At 40.7% G+C, this 19,287-nt stretch overlaps 1 protein-coding gene across 1 annotated transcript in view; it reads left to right on the forward strand.

Moving 5' to 3' along the window:
- LOC120935654 (mediator of RNA polymerase II transcription subunit 12-like protein) overlaps positions 1–19,287 on the forward strand; it is a 128,238-nt gene that overhangs the window by 35,376 nt on the left and 73,575 nt on the right. Inside the window, exon 5 of the mRNA XM_040347708.1 lies at positions 15,287–15,456. Coding sequence (XP_040203642.1) covers positions 15,287–15,456 — 170 coding nt within the window. The remainder of the gene's footprint in view (positions 1–15,286; positions 15,457–19,287) is intronic.

The raw sequence follows: 19,287 nt of genomic DNA on the forward strand, positions 1-19,287 counted from the left end.
CCAGAGCCGGCCGTCAATCATCCTCCGTCTCCATAGGCACGCCCATTCCCCGGTATCTTCGATGTACGACTACAAGGTGAGTACGGGGGTAAAAAATTCGGGACAGGCATACTGTAGCTCGCGCTACAATGCCTGATTTTAAGGTAAAGAGTCTGGTTAGAGTCTGAAATGAACGAGGGATGGGGGGAGAAAGGAAAGAGAGAAAGAAAGAAATAGGGAGGAAAGGAGAGAGAAGGAAGAAAAACAAAAGGGATGGAGGGACAGCAGGCCCAAATCCAATACCACAATAGAAATGTGTGTATTCCAGAAAGTACCCCTACCATTTTACGAAGGAAGTGTAAATAGTTGTAAAACACACACACACACACACACACCATAGAAAAAAAAGTCCTTTATTGATAAAAAAATTAAAAATAAATCCTGCGGTGGTAATCCACTTGGTCCCGGCTCCCTGCTCCAACGTTGTCGGTCTCCAGCGACGGGTGATCTCCTCTATGGTCCAGCGATGAGAAGATCATCCGGGATCCAGAGTGAAGCATCGCCCGCCTCCTCTCTCCACCGGACACAGCCCGGCGAATGACGCGGTTGAAGCTGTGACATTTCTTTTATTGGTGAGGCGGGGCCACCCGTCATGTGACCCCGCCCCCTCTGATGCAAGTGGGCGGGGGCTGGCTCCGCCTCTTGTTTGCTCCCCCCGGCGAGTGACCAGACTCCACAGGATCTGGTCTTCTGTAAAATCGTCGGTGCTGGCCCCCGGAATGCCTATTTCCTGTGATTTTTCCCAGGACTGTTGGCATGTACGATATAGCATAATCTTTTCTTGAATGTCATAATTCAATTCTTTCAATTCTTTCTTTCAAGCCTACAATATGATTCTTTTTTGTGTTCAGATACTGTGAAAGAAATTTGTACATTCTGTATATGATACAAGAAAAAAATTCCCACTACTAGCGCTACACCATAAGGACAATAAAACACAGTGTTTTGTGTAGTAAAAAAAGATAAAGAAACCCTTTCCGTGCAGCTGTTAATCACCTGAGAACATGGGCAAAGAACTGAAACAAAAAATACAGCGCTCGAGGATGGAGTACGAATCACTTTATAGTCTTAAAGTATTGCAAAAAAATACACATGAACTAAAAAATATAAATAAAAACTGCACACTAGGCAGAAAGTTTACACAAGCGAATCTATTGCAAAGTCCCCAAACACTTGAACAGTAACCATAAGGTGATGGTGGGATAGCAACCTGAAATCACTGCTGGGAGAAAGCTTCCAACCAAAGTACACTTCTGTAGTATATGAAGGTGGTACGGCCGTTAATAAACCTCTAAGCAGGGAGAAGAAAAACACACAGCGGGGAGACAGCATCCACGCTGGGAGTGATCAGAGATGTTATTCACCTGCCGAGGGAGAAATGGCTGTAGTTCTAATCCAACAGGGAGGCCGATGGAGGCGGGATCACTCCTCGCAACGGAGGATGTAGGGCAGTGAGGGAGATCCTGGATGGGAACCACCGTGCCAATACGAGGACGCCGCCGCGTCAATCAGAAGCGAGGAGGGAGGGGTGGAATCACCGCTGCGTCACATGAAGGGGAAGGGAATGAAGTCCGGACTCTATCCCTCAAGGGTCATGTGACTCCAGGGGCCAATCAGTGGAAGAGATAGACGAGCAGTAAAATCAACAAGCTGAACGTCACTGAAGGAATTCCCAGACTGTCAGTATCTCAGCATTGGCTTCTTGTAAACAAGTGGGGGCATAAAACGAGATGGGGGTGAGCCGTGACTGACATGTTTCGCGTGCCAGACGCTTTGTCAAAGTCACGGACAGGCAACACCACCAGATTGAAATAGGAACATGTAACAATCCCATTGGATAATGGCAGGCGGGGGGACGGATTTAAAGTGTTAACCCCACCATCACCATTCGGTTCTTTATTTAAAAAAGCAACATATTGAGTTTGCAATTGTTTGTTGATATTAAACTAGAAACACCCAATAGTGACACATATACAAAAAATAATAATAGCACATAAACAAAAATACATAATGCATACATTGAAAATAAATGAAAATAAAAAATAAAAAAAATAAATAAATACAAAATATATACATAAAAAATAAAAAATAAAAAGTGTATAAAAAAATATAATAAAAAATCATGATACAAAACACAATATCCTCAACTCATAACATAAATATTAGTGACATGAACACATTTATCTATAAAAACTATCATTTTTTAAAAAATGTTGAATAAAAAGAGCCATAAGCTCTGTATGCTAAAATTTAAAATTTAATATTTAATTCAAGTTTCGTTCGTAATACTGAGGATATCTAGCTCCTCGTTAAGGCCACCTGGTGACAAAGAACCCATCCGAAAGATCCAATAAGTTTCCCTCTTGCAGAGGAGGGAAAATCTTTCATTAGCCGTAAGTGACCCTATTGGAATGGACTCAATCGCCATGACCTCCAGGCACTTAAAATCTTTATTATGGGCCTGCAGGAAGTGTCTAGGTACACTGTGTTTGTCACAGCCCTTTGTGATAAGGCGTCTATGCTCGCCTATTCGTATCCGTAAAGTACGGATTGTCCTTCCTACGTAAAGCAACTTACAAGGACAACGCAACACGTAAACAACGAATTCCGTTGAACAGGTAATGAATTGATTAATCGGAAAACTGCAGTCTTTGGTTTTAATAACATCAGTCCCTCCTTTAGAGATAGACTGACAAGTAAGACATCCTCTTTTACCACATCTGAAGATACCGGTTTTATTATTGAAGTAGGCCCGAATATCTAAAGGACGAGTGGGGTTATTCTTAGTGACTTTACTTGGTGCAATGATATTCCGGATGGTCCGTGCCCTTCTAAAGGTAATCTGGGGTTTAGGGGGAAGGGAAGAAGACAGATATTGGTCTAGTTGAAGAATGTTGAAATGTTTGTTAATAATGCTGCTTATATTTTTATGTTCAGTGTTGAAAGTGGAAATAAACCTTATATTATTTACGACCCTGTCCTTAATGACCTTCTTCTTTTTGTTCATAATCATATTGGAATTGAAAGCATCATCTAGTAATTCTTGTGGATACCCCTTCTCTCTAAATTTCGTCTTCATAGTAAGGCCCTGGGTCATGTAGTCCTGTATCTTTGAACAGTTTCTCCGTAGCCTATTGAATTGTCCATATGGGATATTTGATTTCCACGACGAGTGATGGCAACTATTAAAATGTAAATATGAATTACCACTAGTAGGTTTAATATGATTACTAGTGGTAATGACCTCCTGATCATGTGAAAGTACCAAATCCAAAAAAATTAAATTGTCCTTATCGAAGACATGCGTAAACGAAAGGCCTAGCTCATTATTGTTACAGTGGTCTACAAATAATGAAAAAAGATCAGCACCACCACTCCAAATGAGGACTACGTCGTCTATATAACGCCCATAGAAGACGACGTGTTCCAAAAATGGATTGTTATTCCAAATTTGCAAAGTTTCCCAGTAGCCCATAGTCAAATTGGCATAAACCGGTGCAAAATTGGCCCCCATTGCAGTACCTTTCCTTTGTAAAAAGAACTGGTCACAGAAAGAAAAATAATTGTGTTTAAGGCAGAATTCAATACCTCTACTGATAAATTCAGATTGTAAAGAGTTAATATCATTGTTCTTACTTAAGAAGTATTGTACTGCCGCTAAACCAATGTTGTGGGGTATTGACGTGTACAAAGAGGCCACGTCTAGTGACGCCCAAGCATAACCCTCTTCCCAGGAATAATTTTCAAGGGTCTTAATAATGTCATTGGAATCTTTAATATACGATGGCAATTCACAAACAATAGGCTGTAGGGCATGGTCTATATACATAGATAGGCCACTAGTAAGGCTATTAGTACTAGCAACAATCGGGCGACCCGGTGGGTCCACTAAAGATTTATGTACTTTCGGGAGGTGGTAAAAATGTGGAGTACTAGAAATTTTGGGCAATAAGAAGGACTTTTCACTCTTGTTGATAACGCCTTTACTATAGGCCGTCTCAACAAGAGTAGTAAGTTCTATTTGGTAGGCGGAGAAAGGGTCTGTATTGAGTTTTTGGTAAGTCTCGCCATCCGACAGCAAACGATATGCTTCTCGGAGGTATTCAACCTTATCCTGTACAACTAGGCTCCCGCCTTTGTCGGCTTGTTTGACTATAATATTTTTATTTGCCGTGAGATCTTTAAGTGCCTGACGTTCTACAAAATTTAGATTGAGGGTCCCTGACTTCGAAGGGTTATCACATAAACTGGAAAAATCCTTATACACAGCTTGATAGAAGGTCTCAATATAGGGCCCTTTAGAGCGGGTAGGGTTAAAAACGGACTGAGGCCTAAATTTTGTGTGCACTATGTCTGGTTCCATAAAAGGACAAAAAGTTTGACTCTCTATATTGCCCTCAGACCATAGTTCTTCAAGGATTAGTAACAAACCATCTGGATCTTGATCAATGTCTGGGTCCTCACGAGTGATAGTTGCAACACTGTCAGAATCCAGAACATTGTCAGTATTGGACGCATCACGTTTAGCAAAAAATCTTTTGAGGGTGAGGAGTCGAACAAATTTATTTAGATCCTTAAAAAGTCCAAATTTATTTGGTCCAGTAGAAGGACAAAAACTTAGCCCTTTGCGTAAAAGGGTAAGCTCAACTGGGGTAAGGGTATGGCTAGAAAGATTGAATATTTTAATGGTACTATCTTTTAGTCCCTGTCTGTCTTTTCTTTTTTGTTCAGTCTTGGATCGGAGTCCTCCTCTTCTACCTCTTCGAGTTTTCTTTTTTCTTTTTGTAATGAGGTTCCCTTTAGGGGTAAGTCTAAAAAACCTTCATCGATATTGCCTATTATAGTGTCACACATAGAAGTTGGAGGCCCATTGACTCTTGGACGAGTCCCTTCCTTCATGTAGACTTCTAAGTCTTTAGATAGAGGGCTATATTTATTACTAGTGGTGACTGAGAAGCATATGGGTAATTGTGAAAATGACGTATTGCACTCATGATCACTATTGGGGTCTGCTATACTTGGACTGGGGTTGAGATCTACCAGAATGGGAGGGGGATTGGGTATTAGAATAGGTACGTTGGAAAGCTGGTTAATTGGCCCCTCTGATATTGGTGGCTTGGGTTCAGAAACATAACCATGAGGGCAGAGTGGCGTTTGAAGTCTATCTTGTTTATTTCTAATATTGTTAGAATGTTCACCACCATTGTTAATCCTTCTATTACCTCTATTTCTATTTCTATTTTTGTTCTGACGTGGTCCTTTATCTACAGTGTTAGAGTTGGGGCGGGTCGAATAGGAGTTAGTTCCCTGACTAAGTTGAGTATTGGGCTGTCTGACTTCTAAGACTGGGCGTTTCCATTCAAAGACATTTCCGCTTTTATAGTCGGCAACATCTCTCTCAAGTTTATGTGTCTTTTTCTTAATAATCTCATCTTCATCTTTTGTCACATTGGAATTCTGTATAGAAAGCCATTTATCGAAGAGACAGGAGGAGCTGAAAGCTTCAGCAGCCTGGCCCTTCTCCGCAACCTGTGACTCTGCAATTTTGAGTTTCCTTTCACGCTGCTGGACTAATATTTTAATCCACTTGGTGGTACAAAACTCGGATATAAATCGCCATTCTTTTGCAAGATCCTCATCAAGGAAACTACACTGTTTTTTAATGCGAAGCCCCCGAGGTGTAATACCTAAATCCAGATATTTTTGTAAGAACGCTAAGTCCCACCATTGAGCATTCTCATACTGTTTAGCGTCTTGTAGTTTTAAAAAAGCTTTCCTCATCTGAATTTCATATGCCTCTGAATGAGGCGGAGGCGCAGAAGCATTTGGAACAGAGTTCACAGGATCGGTATTAGAAATCCCATAGAAGTCTATCTTTTCAAAGATGGATAATAGTCTACTCGATCTGTCAGAAGCCATTGAAACACTAGAAACCATACACACACACACACACACACACTCTCACAAAAACACGTATATCCGTATAAAAACAAACACGCATAAAAAACACAAAAAATACACACTTGGGTGTAACCAATAATGTCTAAAAACAACATATACAAATAAAAAAATATATAGAGAAGGAACAACCGGTGCAAATATATAACACTGTTGAATCCAACATATATCTAAAACTAATACTGTTCATGCATAAACATAGTAATCGCCATTGGAATGTGAGCTGCTATGTGGGAAACCATACAGGAACAAAATGATACAAGAAAAAAATTCCCACTACTAGCGCTACACCATAAGGACAATAAAACACAGTGTTTTGTGTAGTAAAAAAAGATAAAGAAACCCTTTCCGTGCAGCTGTTAATCACCTGAGAACATGGGCAAAGAACTGAAACAAAAAATACAGCGCTCGAGGATGGAGTACGAATCACTTTATAGTCTTAAAGTATTGCAAAAAAATACACATGAACTAAAAAATATAAATAAAAACTGCACACTAGGCAGAAAGTTTACACAAGCGAATCTATTGCAAAGTCCCCAAACACTTGAACAGTAACCATAAGGTGATGGTGGGATAGCAACCTGAAATCACTGCTGGGAGAAAGCTTCCAACCAAAGTACACTTCTGTAGTATATGAAGGTGGTACGGCCGTTAATAAACCTCTAAGCAGGGAGAAGAAAAACACACAGCGGGGAGACAGCATCCACGCTGGGAGTGATCAGAGATGTTATTCACCTGCCGAGGGAGAAATGGCTGTAGTTCTAATCCAACAGGGAGGCCGATGGAGGCGGGATCACTCCTCGCAACGGAGGATGTAGGGCAGTGAGGGAGATCCTGGATGGGAACCACCGTGCCAATACGAGGACGCCGCCGCGTCAATCAGAAGCGAGGAGGGAGGGGTGGAATCACCGCTGCGTCACATGAAGGGGAAGGGAATGAAGTCCGGACTCTATCCCTCAAGGGTCATGTGACTCCAGGGGCCAATCAGTGGAAGAGATAGACGAGCAGTAAAATCAACAAGCTGAACGTCACTGAAGGAATTCCCAGACTGTCAGTATCTCAGCATTGGCTTCTTGTAAACAAGTGGGGGCATAAAACGAGATGGGGGTGAGCCGTGACTGACATGTTTCGCGTGCCAGACGCTTTGTCAAAGTCACGGACAGGCAACACCACCAGATTGAAATAGGAACATGTAACAATCCCATTGGATAATGGCAGGCGGGGGGACGGATTTAAAGTGTTAACCCCACCATCACCATTCGGTTCTTTATTTAAAAAAGCAACATATTGAGTTTGCAATTGTTTGTTGATATTAAACTAGAAACACCCAATAGTGACACATATACAAAAAATAATAATAGCACATAAACAAAAATACATAATGCATACATTGAAAATAAATGAAAATAAAAAATAAAAAAAATAAATAAATACAAAATATATACATAAAAAATAAAAAATAAAAAGTGTATAAAAAAATATAATAAAAAATCATGATACAAAACACAATATCCTCAACTCATAACATAAATATTAGTGACATGAACACATTTATCTATAAAAACTATCATTTTTTAAAAAATGTTGAATAAAAAGAGCCATAAGCTCTGTATGCTAAAATTTAAAATTTAATATTTAATTCAAGTTTCGTTCGTAATACTGAGGATATCTAGCTCCTCGTTAAGGCCACCTGGTGACAAAGAACCCATCCGAAAGATCCAATAAGTTTCCCTCTTGCAGAGGAGGGAAAATCTTTCATTAGCCGTAAGTGACCCTATTGGAATGGACTCAATCGCCATGACCTCCAGGCACTTAAAATCTTTATTATGGGCCTGCAGGAAGTGTCTAGGTACACTGTGTTTGTCACAGCCCTTTGTGATAAGGCGTCTATGCTCGCCTATTCGTATCCGTAAAGTACGGATTGTCCTTCCTACGTAAAGCAACTTACAAGGACAACGCAACACGTAAACAACGAATTCCGTTGAACAGGTAATGAATTGATTAATCGGAAAACTGCAGTCTTTGGTTTTAATAACATCAGTCCCTCCTTTAGAGATAGACTGACAAGTAAGACATCCTCTTTTACCACATCTGAAGATACCGGTTTTATTATTGAAGTAGGCCCGAATATCTAAAGGACGAGTGGGGTTATTCTTAGTGACTTTACTTGGTGCAATGATATTCCGGATGGTCCGTGCCCTTCTAAAGGTAATCTGGGGTTTAGGGGGAAGGGAAGAAGACAGATATTGGTCTAGTTGAAGAATGTTGAAATGTTTGTTAATAATGCTGCTTATATTTTTATGTTCAGTGTTGAAAGTGGAAATAAACCTTATATTATTTACGACCCTGTCCTTAATGACCTTCTTCTTTTTGTTCATAATCATATTGGAATTGAAAGCATCATCTAGTAATTCTTGTGGATACCCCTTCTCTCTAAATTTCGTCTTCATAGTAAGGCCCTGGGTCATGTAGTCCTGTATCTTTGAACAGTTTCTCCGTAGCCTATTGAATTGTCCATATGGGATATTTGATTTCCACGACGAGTGATGGCAACTATTAAAATGTAAATATGAATTACCACTAGTAGGTTTAATATGATTACTAGTGGTAATGACCTCCTGATCATGTGAAAGTACCAAATCCAAAAAAATTAAATTGTCCTTATCGAAGACATGCGTAAACGAAAGGCCTAGCTCATTATTGTTACAGTGGTCTACAAATAATGAAAAAAGATCAGCACCACCACTCCAAATGAGGACTACGTCGTCTATATAACGCCCATAGAAGACGACGTGTTCCAAAAATGGATTGTTATTCCAAATTTGCAAAGTTTCCCAGTAGCCCATAGTCAAATTGGCATAAACCGGTGCAAAATTGGCCCCCATTGCAGTACCTTTCCTTTGTAAAAAGAACTGGTCACAGAAAGAAAAATATTCTGTTTAAGGCAGAATTCAATACCTCTACTGATAAATTCAGATTGTAAAGAGTCAGTCACGGCTCACCCCCATCTCGTTTTATGCCCCCACTTGTTTACAAGAAGCCAATGCTGAGATACTGACAGTCTGGGAATTCCTTCAGTGACGTTCAGCTTGTTGATTTTACTGCTCGTCTATCTCTTCCACTGATTGGCCCCTGGAGTCACATGACCCTTGAGGGATAGAGTCCGGACTTCATTCCCTTCCCCTTCATGTGACGCAGCGGTGATTCCACCCCTCCCTCCTCGCTTCTGATTGACGCGGCGGCGTCCTCGTATTGGCACGGTGGTTCCCATCCAGGATCTCCCTCACTGCCCTACATCCTCCGTTGCGAGGAGTGATCCCGCCTCCATCGGCCTCCCTGTTGGATTAGAACTACAGCCATTTCTCCCTCGGCAGGTGAATAACATCTCTGATCACTCCCAGCGTGGATGCTGTCTCCCCGCTGTGTGTTTTTCTTCTCCCTGCTTAGAGGTTTATTAACGGCCGTACCACCTTCATATACTACAGAAGTGTACTTTGGTTGGAAGCTTTCTCCCAGCAGTGATTTCAGGTTGCTATCCCACCATCACCTTATGGTTACTGTTCAAGTGTTTGGGGACTTTGCAATAGATTCGCTTGTGTAAACTTTCTGCCTAGTGTGCAGTTTTTATTTATATTTTTTAGTTCATGTGTATTTTTTTGCAATACTTTAAGACTATAAAGTGATTCGTACTCCATCCTCGAGCGCTGTATTTTTTGTTTCAGTTCTTTGCCCATGTTCTCAGGTGATTAACAGCTGCACGGAAAGGGTTTCTTTATCTTTTTTTACTACACAAAACACTGTGTTTTATTGTCCTTATGGTGTAGCGCTAGTAGTGGGAATTTTTTTCTTGTATCATTTTGTTCCTGTATGGTTTCCCACATAGCAGCTCACATTCCAATGGCGATTACTATGTTTATGCATGAACAGTATTAGTTTTAGATATATGTTGGATTCAACAGTGTTATATATTTGCACCGGTTGTTCCTTCTCTATATATTTTTTTATTTGTATATGTTGTTTTTAGACATTATTGGTTACACCCAAGTGTGTATTTTTTGTGTTTTTTATGCGTGTTTGTTTTTATACGGATATACGTGTTTTTGTGAGAGTGTGTGTGTGTGTGTGTGTGTATGGTTTCTAGTGTTTCAATGGCTTCTGACAGATCGAGTAGACTATTATCCATCTTTGAAAAGATAGACTTCTATGGGATTTCTAATACCGATCCTGTGAACTCTGTTCCAAATGCTTCTGCGCCTCCGCCTCATTCAGAGGCATATGAAATTCAGATGAGGAAAGCTTTTTTAAAACTACAAGACGCTAAACAGTATGAGAATGCTCAATGGTGGGACTTAGCGTTCTTACAAAAATATCTGGATTTAGGTATTACACCTCGGGGGCTTCGCATTAAAAAACAGTGTAGTTTCCTTGATGAGGATCTTGCAAAAGAATGGCGATTTATATCCGAGTTTTGTACCACCAAGTGGATTAAAATATTAGTCCAGCAGCGTGAAAGGAAACTCAAAATTGCAGAGTCACAGGTTGCGGAGAAGGGCCAGGCTGCTGAAGCTTTCAGCTCCTCCTGTCTCTTCGATAAATGGCTTTCTATACAGAATTCCAATGTGACAAAAGATGAAGATGAGATTATTAAGAAAAAGACACATAAACTTGAGAGAGATGTTGCCGACTATAAAAGCGGAAATGTCTTTGAATGGAAACGCCCAGTCTTAGAAGTCAGACAGCCCAATACTCAACTTAGTCAGGGAACTAACTCCTATTCGACCCGCCCCAACTCTAACACTGTAGATAAAGGACCACGTCAGAACAAAAATAGAAATAGAAATAGAGGTAATAGAAGGATTAACAATGGTGGTGAACATTCTAACAATATTAGAAATAAACAAGATAGACTTCAAACGCCACTCTGCCCTCATGGTTATGTTTCTGAACCCAAGCCACCAATATCAGAGGGGCCAATTAACCAGCTTTCCAACGTACCTATTCTAATACCCAATCCCCCTCCCATTCTGGTAGATCTCAACCCCAGTCCAAGTATAGCAGACCCCAATAGTGATCATGAGTGCAATACGTCATTTTCACAATTACCCATATGCTTCTCAGTCACCACTAGTAATAAATATAGCCCTCTATCTAAAGACTTAGAAGTCTACATGAAGGAAGGGGCTCGTCCAAGAGTCAATGGGCCTCCAACTTCTATGTGTGACACTATAATAGGCAATATCGATGAAGGTTTTTTAGACTTACCCCTAAAGGGAACCTCATTACAAAAAGAAAAAAGAAAACTCGAAGAGGTAGAAGAGGAGGACTCCGATCCAAGACTGAACAAAAAAGAAAAGACAGACAGGGACTAAAAGATAGTACCATTAAAATATTCAATCTTTCTAGCCATACCCTTACCCCAGTTGAGCTTACCCTTTTACGCAAAGGGCTAAGTTTTTGTCCTTCTACTGGACCAAATAAATTTGGACTTTTTAAGGATCTAAATAAATTTGTTCGACTCCTCACCCTCAAAAGATTTTTTGCTAAACGTGATGCGTCCAATACTGACAATGTTCTGGATTCTGACAGTGTTGCAACTATCACTCGTGAGGACCCAGACATTGATCAAGATCCAGATGGTTTGTTACTAATCCTTGAAGAACTATGGTCTGAGGGCAATATAGAGAGTCAAACTTTTTGTCCTTTTATGGAACCAGACATAGTGCACACAAAATTTAGGCCTCAGTCCGTTTTTAACCCTACCCGCTCTAAAGGGCCCTATATTGAGACCTTCTATCAAGCTGTGTATAAGGATTTTTCCAGTTTATGTGATAACCCTTCGAAGTCAGGGACCCTCAATCTAAATTTTGTAGAACGTCAGGCACTTAAAGATCTCACGGCAAATAAAAATATTATAGTCAAACAAGCCGACAAAGGCGGGAGCCTAGTTGTACAGGATAAGGTTGAATACCTCCGAGAAGCATATCGTTTGCTGTCGGATGGCGAGACTTACCAAAAACTCAATACAGACCCTTTCTCCGCCTACCAAATAGAACTTACTACTCTTGTTGAGACGGCCTATAGTAAAGGCGTTATCAACAAGAGTGAAAAGTCCTTCTTATTGCCCAAAATTTCTAGTACTCCACATTTTTACCACCTCCCGAAAGTACATAAATCTTTAGTGGACCCACCGGGTCGCCCGATTGTTGCTAGTACTAATAGCCTTACTAGTGGCCTATCTATGTATATAGACCATGCCCTACAGCCTATTGTTTGTGAATTGCCATCGTATATTAAAGATTCCAATGACATTATTAAGACCCTTGAAAATTATTCCTGGGAAGAGGGTTATGCTTGGGCGTCACTAGACGTGGCCTCTTTGTACACGTCAATACCCCACAACATTGGTTTAGCGGCAGTACAATACTTCTTAAGTAAGAACAATGATATTAACTCTTTACAATCTGAATTTATCAGTAGAGGTATTGAATTCTGCCTTAAACACAATTATTTTTCTTTCTGTGACCAGTTCTTTTTACAAAGGAAAGGTACTGCAATGGGGGCCAATTTTGCACCGGTTTATGCCAATTTGACTATGGGCTACTGGGAAACTTTGCAAATTTGGAATAACAATCCATTTTTGGAACACGTCGTCTTCTATGGGCGTTATATAGACGACGTAGTCCTCATTTGGAGTGGTGGTGCTGATCTTTTTTCATTATTTGTAGACCACTGTAACAATAATGAGCTAGGCCTTTCGTTTACGCATGTCTTCGATAAGGACAATTTAATTTTTTTGGATTTGGTACTTTCACATGATCAGGAGGTCATTACCACTAGTAATCATATTAAACCTACTAGTGGTAATTCATATTTACATTTTAATAGTTGCCATCACTCGTCGTGGAAATCAAATATCCCATATGGACAATTCAATAGGCTACGGAGAAACTGTTCAAAGATACAGGACTACATGACCCAGGGCCTTACTATGAAGACGAAATTTAGAGAGAAGGGGTATCCACAAGAATTACTAGATGATGCTTTCAATTCCAATATGATTATGAACAAAAAGAAGAAGGTCATTAAGGACAGGGTCGTAAATAATATAAGGTTTATTTCCACTTTCAACACTGAACATAAAAATATAAGCAGCATTATTAACAAACATTTCAACATTCTTCAACTAGACCAATATCTGTCTTCTTCCCTTCCCCCTAAACCCCAGATTACCTTTAGAAGGGCACGGACCATCCGGAATATCATTGCACCAAGTAAAGTCACTAAGAATAACCCCACTCGTCCTTTAGATATTCGGGCCTACTTCAATAATAAAACCGGTATCTTCAGATGTGGTAAAAGAGGATGTCTTACTTGTCAGTCTATCTCTAAAGGAGGGACTGATGTTATTAAAACCAAAGACTGCAGTTTTCCGATTAATCAATTCATTACCTGTTCAACGGAATTCGTTGTTTACGTGTTGCGTTGTCCTTGTAAGTTGCTTTACGTAGGAAGGACAATCCGTACTTTACGGATACGAATAGGCGAGCATAGACGCCTTATCACAAAGGGCTGTGACAAACACAGTGTACCTAGACACTTCCTGCAGGCCCATAATAAAGATTTTAAGTGCCTGGAGGTCATGGCGATTGAGTCCATTCCAATAGGGTCACTTACGGCTAATGAAAGATTTTCCCTCCTCTGCAAGAGGGAAACTTATTGGATCTTTCGGATGGGTTCTTTGTCACCAGGTGGCCTTAACGAGGAGCTAGATATCCTCAGTATTACGAACGAAACTTGAATTAAATATTAAATTTTAAATTTTAGCATACAGAGCTTATGGCTCTTTTTATTCAACATTTTTTAAAAAATGATAGTTTTTATAGATAAATGTGTTCATGTCACTAATATTTATGTTATGAGTTGAGGATATTGTGTTTTGTATCATGATTTTTTATTATATTTTTTTATACACTTTTTATTTTTTATTTTTTATGTATATATTTTGTATTTATTTATTTTTTTTATTTTTTATTTTCATTTATTTTCAATGTATGCATTATGTATTTTTGTTTATGTGCTATTATTATTTTTTGTATATGTGTCACTATTGGGTGTTTCTAGTTTAATATCAACAAACAATTGCAAACTCAATATGTTGCTTTTTTAAATAAAGAACCGAATGGTGATGGTGGGGTTAACACTTTAAATCCGTCCCCCCGCCTGCCATTATCCAATGGGATTGTTACATGTTCCTATTTCAATCTGGTGGTGTTGCCTGTCCGTGACTTTGACAAAGCGTCTGGCACGCGAAACATGTCAGTCACGGCTCACCCCCATCTCGTTTTATGCCCCCACTTGTTTACAAGAAGCCAATGCTGAGATACTGACAGTCTGGGAATTCCTTCAGTGACGTTCAGCTTGTTGATTTTACTGCTCGTCTATCTCTTCCACTGATTGGCCCCTGGAGTCACATGACCCTTGAGGGATAGAGTCCGGACTTCATTCCCTTCCCCTTCATGTGACGCAGCGGTGATTCCACCCCTCCCTCCTCGCTTCTGATTGACGCGGCGGCGTCCTCGTATTGGCACGGTGGTTCCCATCCAGGATCTCCCTCACTGCCCTACATCCTCCGTTGCGAGGAGTGATCCCGCCTCCATCGGCCTCCCTGTTGGATTAGAACTACAGCCATTTCTCCCTCGGCAGGTGAATAACATCTCTGATCACTCCCAGCGTGGATGCTGTCTCCCCGCTGTGTGTTTTTCTTCTCCCTGCTTAGAGGTTTATTAACGGCCGTACCACCTTCATATACTACAGAAGTGTACTTTGGTTGGAAGCTTTCTCCCAGCAGTGATTTCAGGTTGCTATCCCACCATCACCTTATGGTTACTGTTCAAGTGTTTGGGGACTTTGCAATAGATTCGCTTGTGTAAACTTTCTGCCTAGTGTGCAGTTTTTATTTATATTTTTTAGTTCATGTGTATTTTTTTGCAATACTTTAAGACTATAAAGTGATTCGTACTCCATCCTCGAGCGCTGTATTTTTTGTTTCAGTACATTCTGTATATAACTGTATTCCATTTTGTATGATTTAGTTTTGTATTGCACACTGTGCACACTGTTTTGCATACATGTTTGCATTCTTTCTAATTCTGATAAGATTATATAGGCAGGTATGTATAGGCACTTCTAGGACAGTAAATACCTCAAATATGTGCTTACTGAAAACATACCAATGCGTTCCCTTTAACTATTTAAATTGGCTCACATGCTTTCCTAATTCATTTTTCAGAATGGACTCAGATATTAACAAGGTATCTTCGCGAACAGTTGGTGAAGATAGCGGATTTTTACCACAAAAATTCCAGTCAGTGCAGTAGCTCAGTGGTTGTGACACAAGATGTGGAACAGGCATTGAGGCAGTGGGAGTACAATGAGAAGCTAGCATTTTACATGTTTCAGGTGAGTGCTCATAGCTTTTACTCCTCAGCTTTTACTTATTTTGATGTCAAACAGTATTAATGGTACAGTACTTTCCAACCTGTTGTAATGTGCATTGGTAGCAACACAGATCTGTACACATACCAGACTTGGTATCTCCCTTGTGTAGAACCTGACCTCCATCTAACAGCCTTGCGCTGCAGCTTGTCTCACTGAGCTCCCAGTATTCTCACCAAACCTTTAGATCCCAGCTGCCCACTGGATCCCCTGAGCTCTTCCACAGCTAGCCCGTTGTACACTCACCCACGCTACCTGCTTGGCCCCTGGCTTGGCTCTCAGCTAACCCACTGAATCCTCTTCAAGTGTCACCCACGCTCACCCGCTGGCTCCCTGACTTGAACGCTGAAGCTTTCCCAACTTGTTCATCGTCCCCGGCTAATGAAAAGGCTGCTCTGGTACTTCTTCAGACTTCCCAAACCTGTCCTCTGATAACAGGAGTAGTTGTCCCTTACTGGCGTCGATGTCACCTTTATCTCTGACCTCTAGTTCTCACTTGCCGCTGGTAGCAGGAGTGGTCATCCCATGTGGCAACTGCTTCTCCTTCACCTCTCTGGCAACACTCGGTTCACCATCCGGCTGAACCTCTGCAATGATCAGATGCCCCTTGGGCTAAGCCTTTACACATGTGGCTAGGCCTTAGGCATAGGCCCAATCTTCAGCTGCTAAAAGAACACTGATTACCTGACCCATTCCCCCAGTATTCTTAGCCACAAATATAATTAGCTGTGAAAGTATGTCCATTCACAACCTGAACTCACTGTGGTCTTGTCATTCTAATGCCAAAGCTAGCAGTGCCACCTATTGACAGAAGAGAGAAATGCACCATTATCAGGCTTAGGGCAGAAAGTCAGTGGATACAACTACTAATTAGCCAGGTTAATTACCACCTAGCATAACTAAATTTGTTAGCAACCCTGCCTAATACCAGGGTGCTACAAGTGTCATATCAATCACTGTTACTATAATCCCTAATGGCATTAACAGAAATAATTATCAGAGCCAACCAAAGTGTATTTCAAAGCCAGCTAAAACTTGTAAGTGGCCAAAAATATCTATCATACAGACAAGAAGGAAATGCGCCAAACTAAGTGCAGTATGTAAGGATTTAATTAAAAATGATGTCATAAACAATAAATTGATTACTCACAAACAGAGTGATAACACAGGCAAGATAGGGCAAAAAGCTGGTCCAGTGTCACAGTGTGTCATCAGCAGCTCCAGGGGTTCAAGCTGGCGTTTCTTAGGACCACGGAACCGGAGGAGATCAAAATCCAATGTCTTGGGAGCCTTAGGGAACCGCAGGAGAACCAGGAACCGTGAGCGCTGCTTCAGAGCGGCGTGCGTTCCAGCACGGAGCGCAACGTACCGTACGTTGCGCTTTAAAACCTTTCAAATTTTCATTAAATATCTTAATTTAGACTCCATGATGTCATCACTGGGTCTCTGAGCTTCTCTATGCAATGCAGGCAAATCATGGTAGGTGGGAGGGGCCAGTAGGGTGCTGTAATAGCATCCTGAAAACATTAGACCATGCCAGGTATAACCAGTGTGGTGGCCACATCTCTGGGTTAGATAGAAAAAGAAAACACCCCCTTAATGGGACTTTTAAGGCCAAAAACACTGGTATGTATCGAAGATAATTTTAATGTTACATATAAAAGATGGCAGATCAAGAGAAGTGATCTATGTTAAAAAACATCAAACGTCTAGTAGGGTATACATACAACATAAAACATAATATAACAATTCATGTGAAATGACAATATTTCTCGCCGATAGACGGTAATGCCCCAATACCCAATGCGTTTTCCAGTTTCACACCTTTGTCAGGGGTATAGGTTTTATTCAGCTAGAGTGATTCCATAAAATAAGTGAATGGGACAACTGTCAGGACGGCGGTGCAAATAAACGCCAGCCCAATATCAATCTGGGTTTCAAGAATAGCAATTCCCAGATATGTTTAAACCCGTGGATAGCAGCAACTGAATTCCATTGGTTGAATGTAAACAGTGTTTCTGCAGAAGATCTGAACGGGAGTTAGCCGGAGCCTTTAATAAAGCTCCAAATCGGTGGGTAACACGCGGCAGTCCTTATCCTCATATCATGTGGACCAGGATTATGTGGATTTATTTCGTATGTGGCGTCTCCCCTCCTTGCGGTGCCTTCGCAGGCACCTTAAAAGTCCCATTGTAAGGGCAGTGTTTTATTTTTGTTCTATCCTGAAAACATTATTGCACCTTACTTCAGTACTCCTCTTAGGAGCCCTTAGCTTTGATGCAAGCCCTGTATGTGTTGGTTCTTGGGGAGGAGTTGCAAATATCAAAATGCCTTGGTAGGTGTATAAGAATCTAAAGAGTGGGCATTCCTAGGCACACCTTATTTGCATGCAGACAGCCCTGGGTATCCCCGCATGAGAGGCTGAGCCTCCATGTTTAAAAGAAATGAAATCCAATAAATGAAAGGAAAGGGGTAAGGACAGTATGGCTGAAAAAAAAAAGGCTAGATGATGCTGGGCATGAATATTTCCACTATACAGGAGGATCAGTGGGTAGATATCATTTGACATGATTGTAGCAGCTACTGTTTCTGTTTTGTATGTGAGTTTGGTATGTTAAAGAGGGTCTGAACTCTGGAAACTGAGCATAAAAAGGGCAAGTAGGGGGGCAAAAGCCTAGTCACATGCAGTGCAGAGACAGGGTCGTCTGGTGCCCAAACATTCACATAGACACACTCCTAAACCTTGTGGACAACCTTCCCAGAAGAATGTAAGCTGTTATAGCTGCAAAGGGTGGGCCAACTCAATATTGAACCCTACAGACTAAGACTGGGATGCCATTAAAGTTCATGTGCGTGTGAAGGCAGGTGTCCCAATACTTTTGGTAAAATAGTGCATTTTATCAAAGCCATTTTCAGAAAAGAAAAATAAATGTTTGATAAGGGCTGTCGTTACTGTCTGAAAAGGTACAGACATCTTGGGAGGAGATTTCTTTTGAAAAGAGCAAGTCTGCCAAACAATGTGTGATGAAAGGGAGTTACCGCTCCAGGTGGGTATGCTAGGCAATCAATGTCTTCTCAGGAGATCAAGGGTGTCGGCAATTCACAAAGCAAGTGGTAGAGAAATTAAATGGACAGCCTAACTCCAAAAAACATTGATGGTTTTCTTTATTGTAAAACAGATAAAAAATAGCACTACAAATCACAGCAAAAGATGGGGATAGCAGCCTACGCGTTTCACACTATCAGTTAGTACTTAATCATGTTGGCCCATCCAGGATTGCATTTTTGTACATAAGTCATCTAGCTTGTAGTTAGGCTTGTATAAATTAGATAAAGTGGAGGAGATTCTTACATCTAAATATGTTATATAGTCTATTTTCCATTTGAAAGGGAAAAGACTTCATCGTCATCTCTTAACATAATGGATGTTTGTGCTTGTAAGGATCTCTTTTTTAAGGACTTTTGTTGACTCATCTTGCAACCTGCTGTCTTATTCATGTTAGTTTTGTACACCTTGGCTGTCAAGACCACTCGCATTTCCCATGACCCTGGATCCATTTTAATAGATCACTCTTTCCACCACCACGTAGAACTTTTGCCTGTGGCCTTACTAATGCTTAGATTGATATGCTTCAGCAGCTCCTCCACAGGGGGTTATTGCCTCTAATCTAAACAAGGAATGTTTTCATTCTGGATCTCAAGACCCTCAACCTGTTCCTAAGAGTACAGAAGTTCTTAATGGAATCTGACAGTTCGGTCGTTAACCCCCTTCTGCTGGAGGATTTGCTGGCCACT

The sequence above is a fragment of the Rana temporaria genome, chromosome 4, assembly GCF_905171775.1.
Source record: "Rana temporaria chromosome 4, aRanTem1.1, whole genome shotgun sequence".
NCBI lineage: Eukaryota > Metazoa > Chordata > Amphibia > Anura > Ranidae > Rana > Rana temporaria.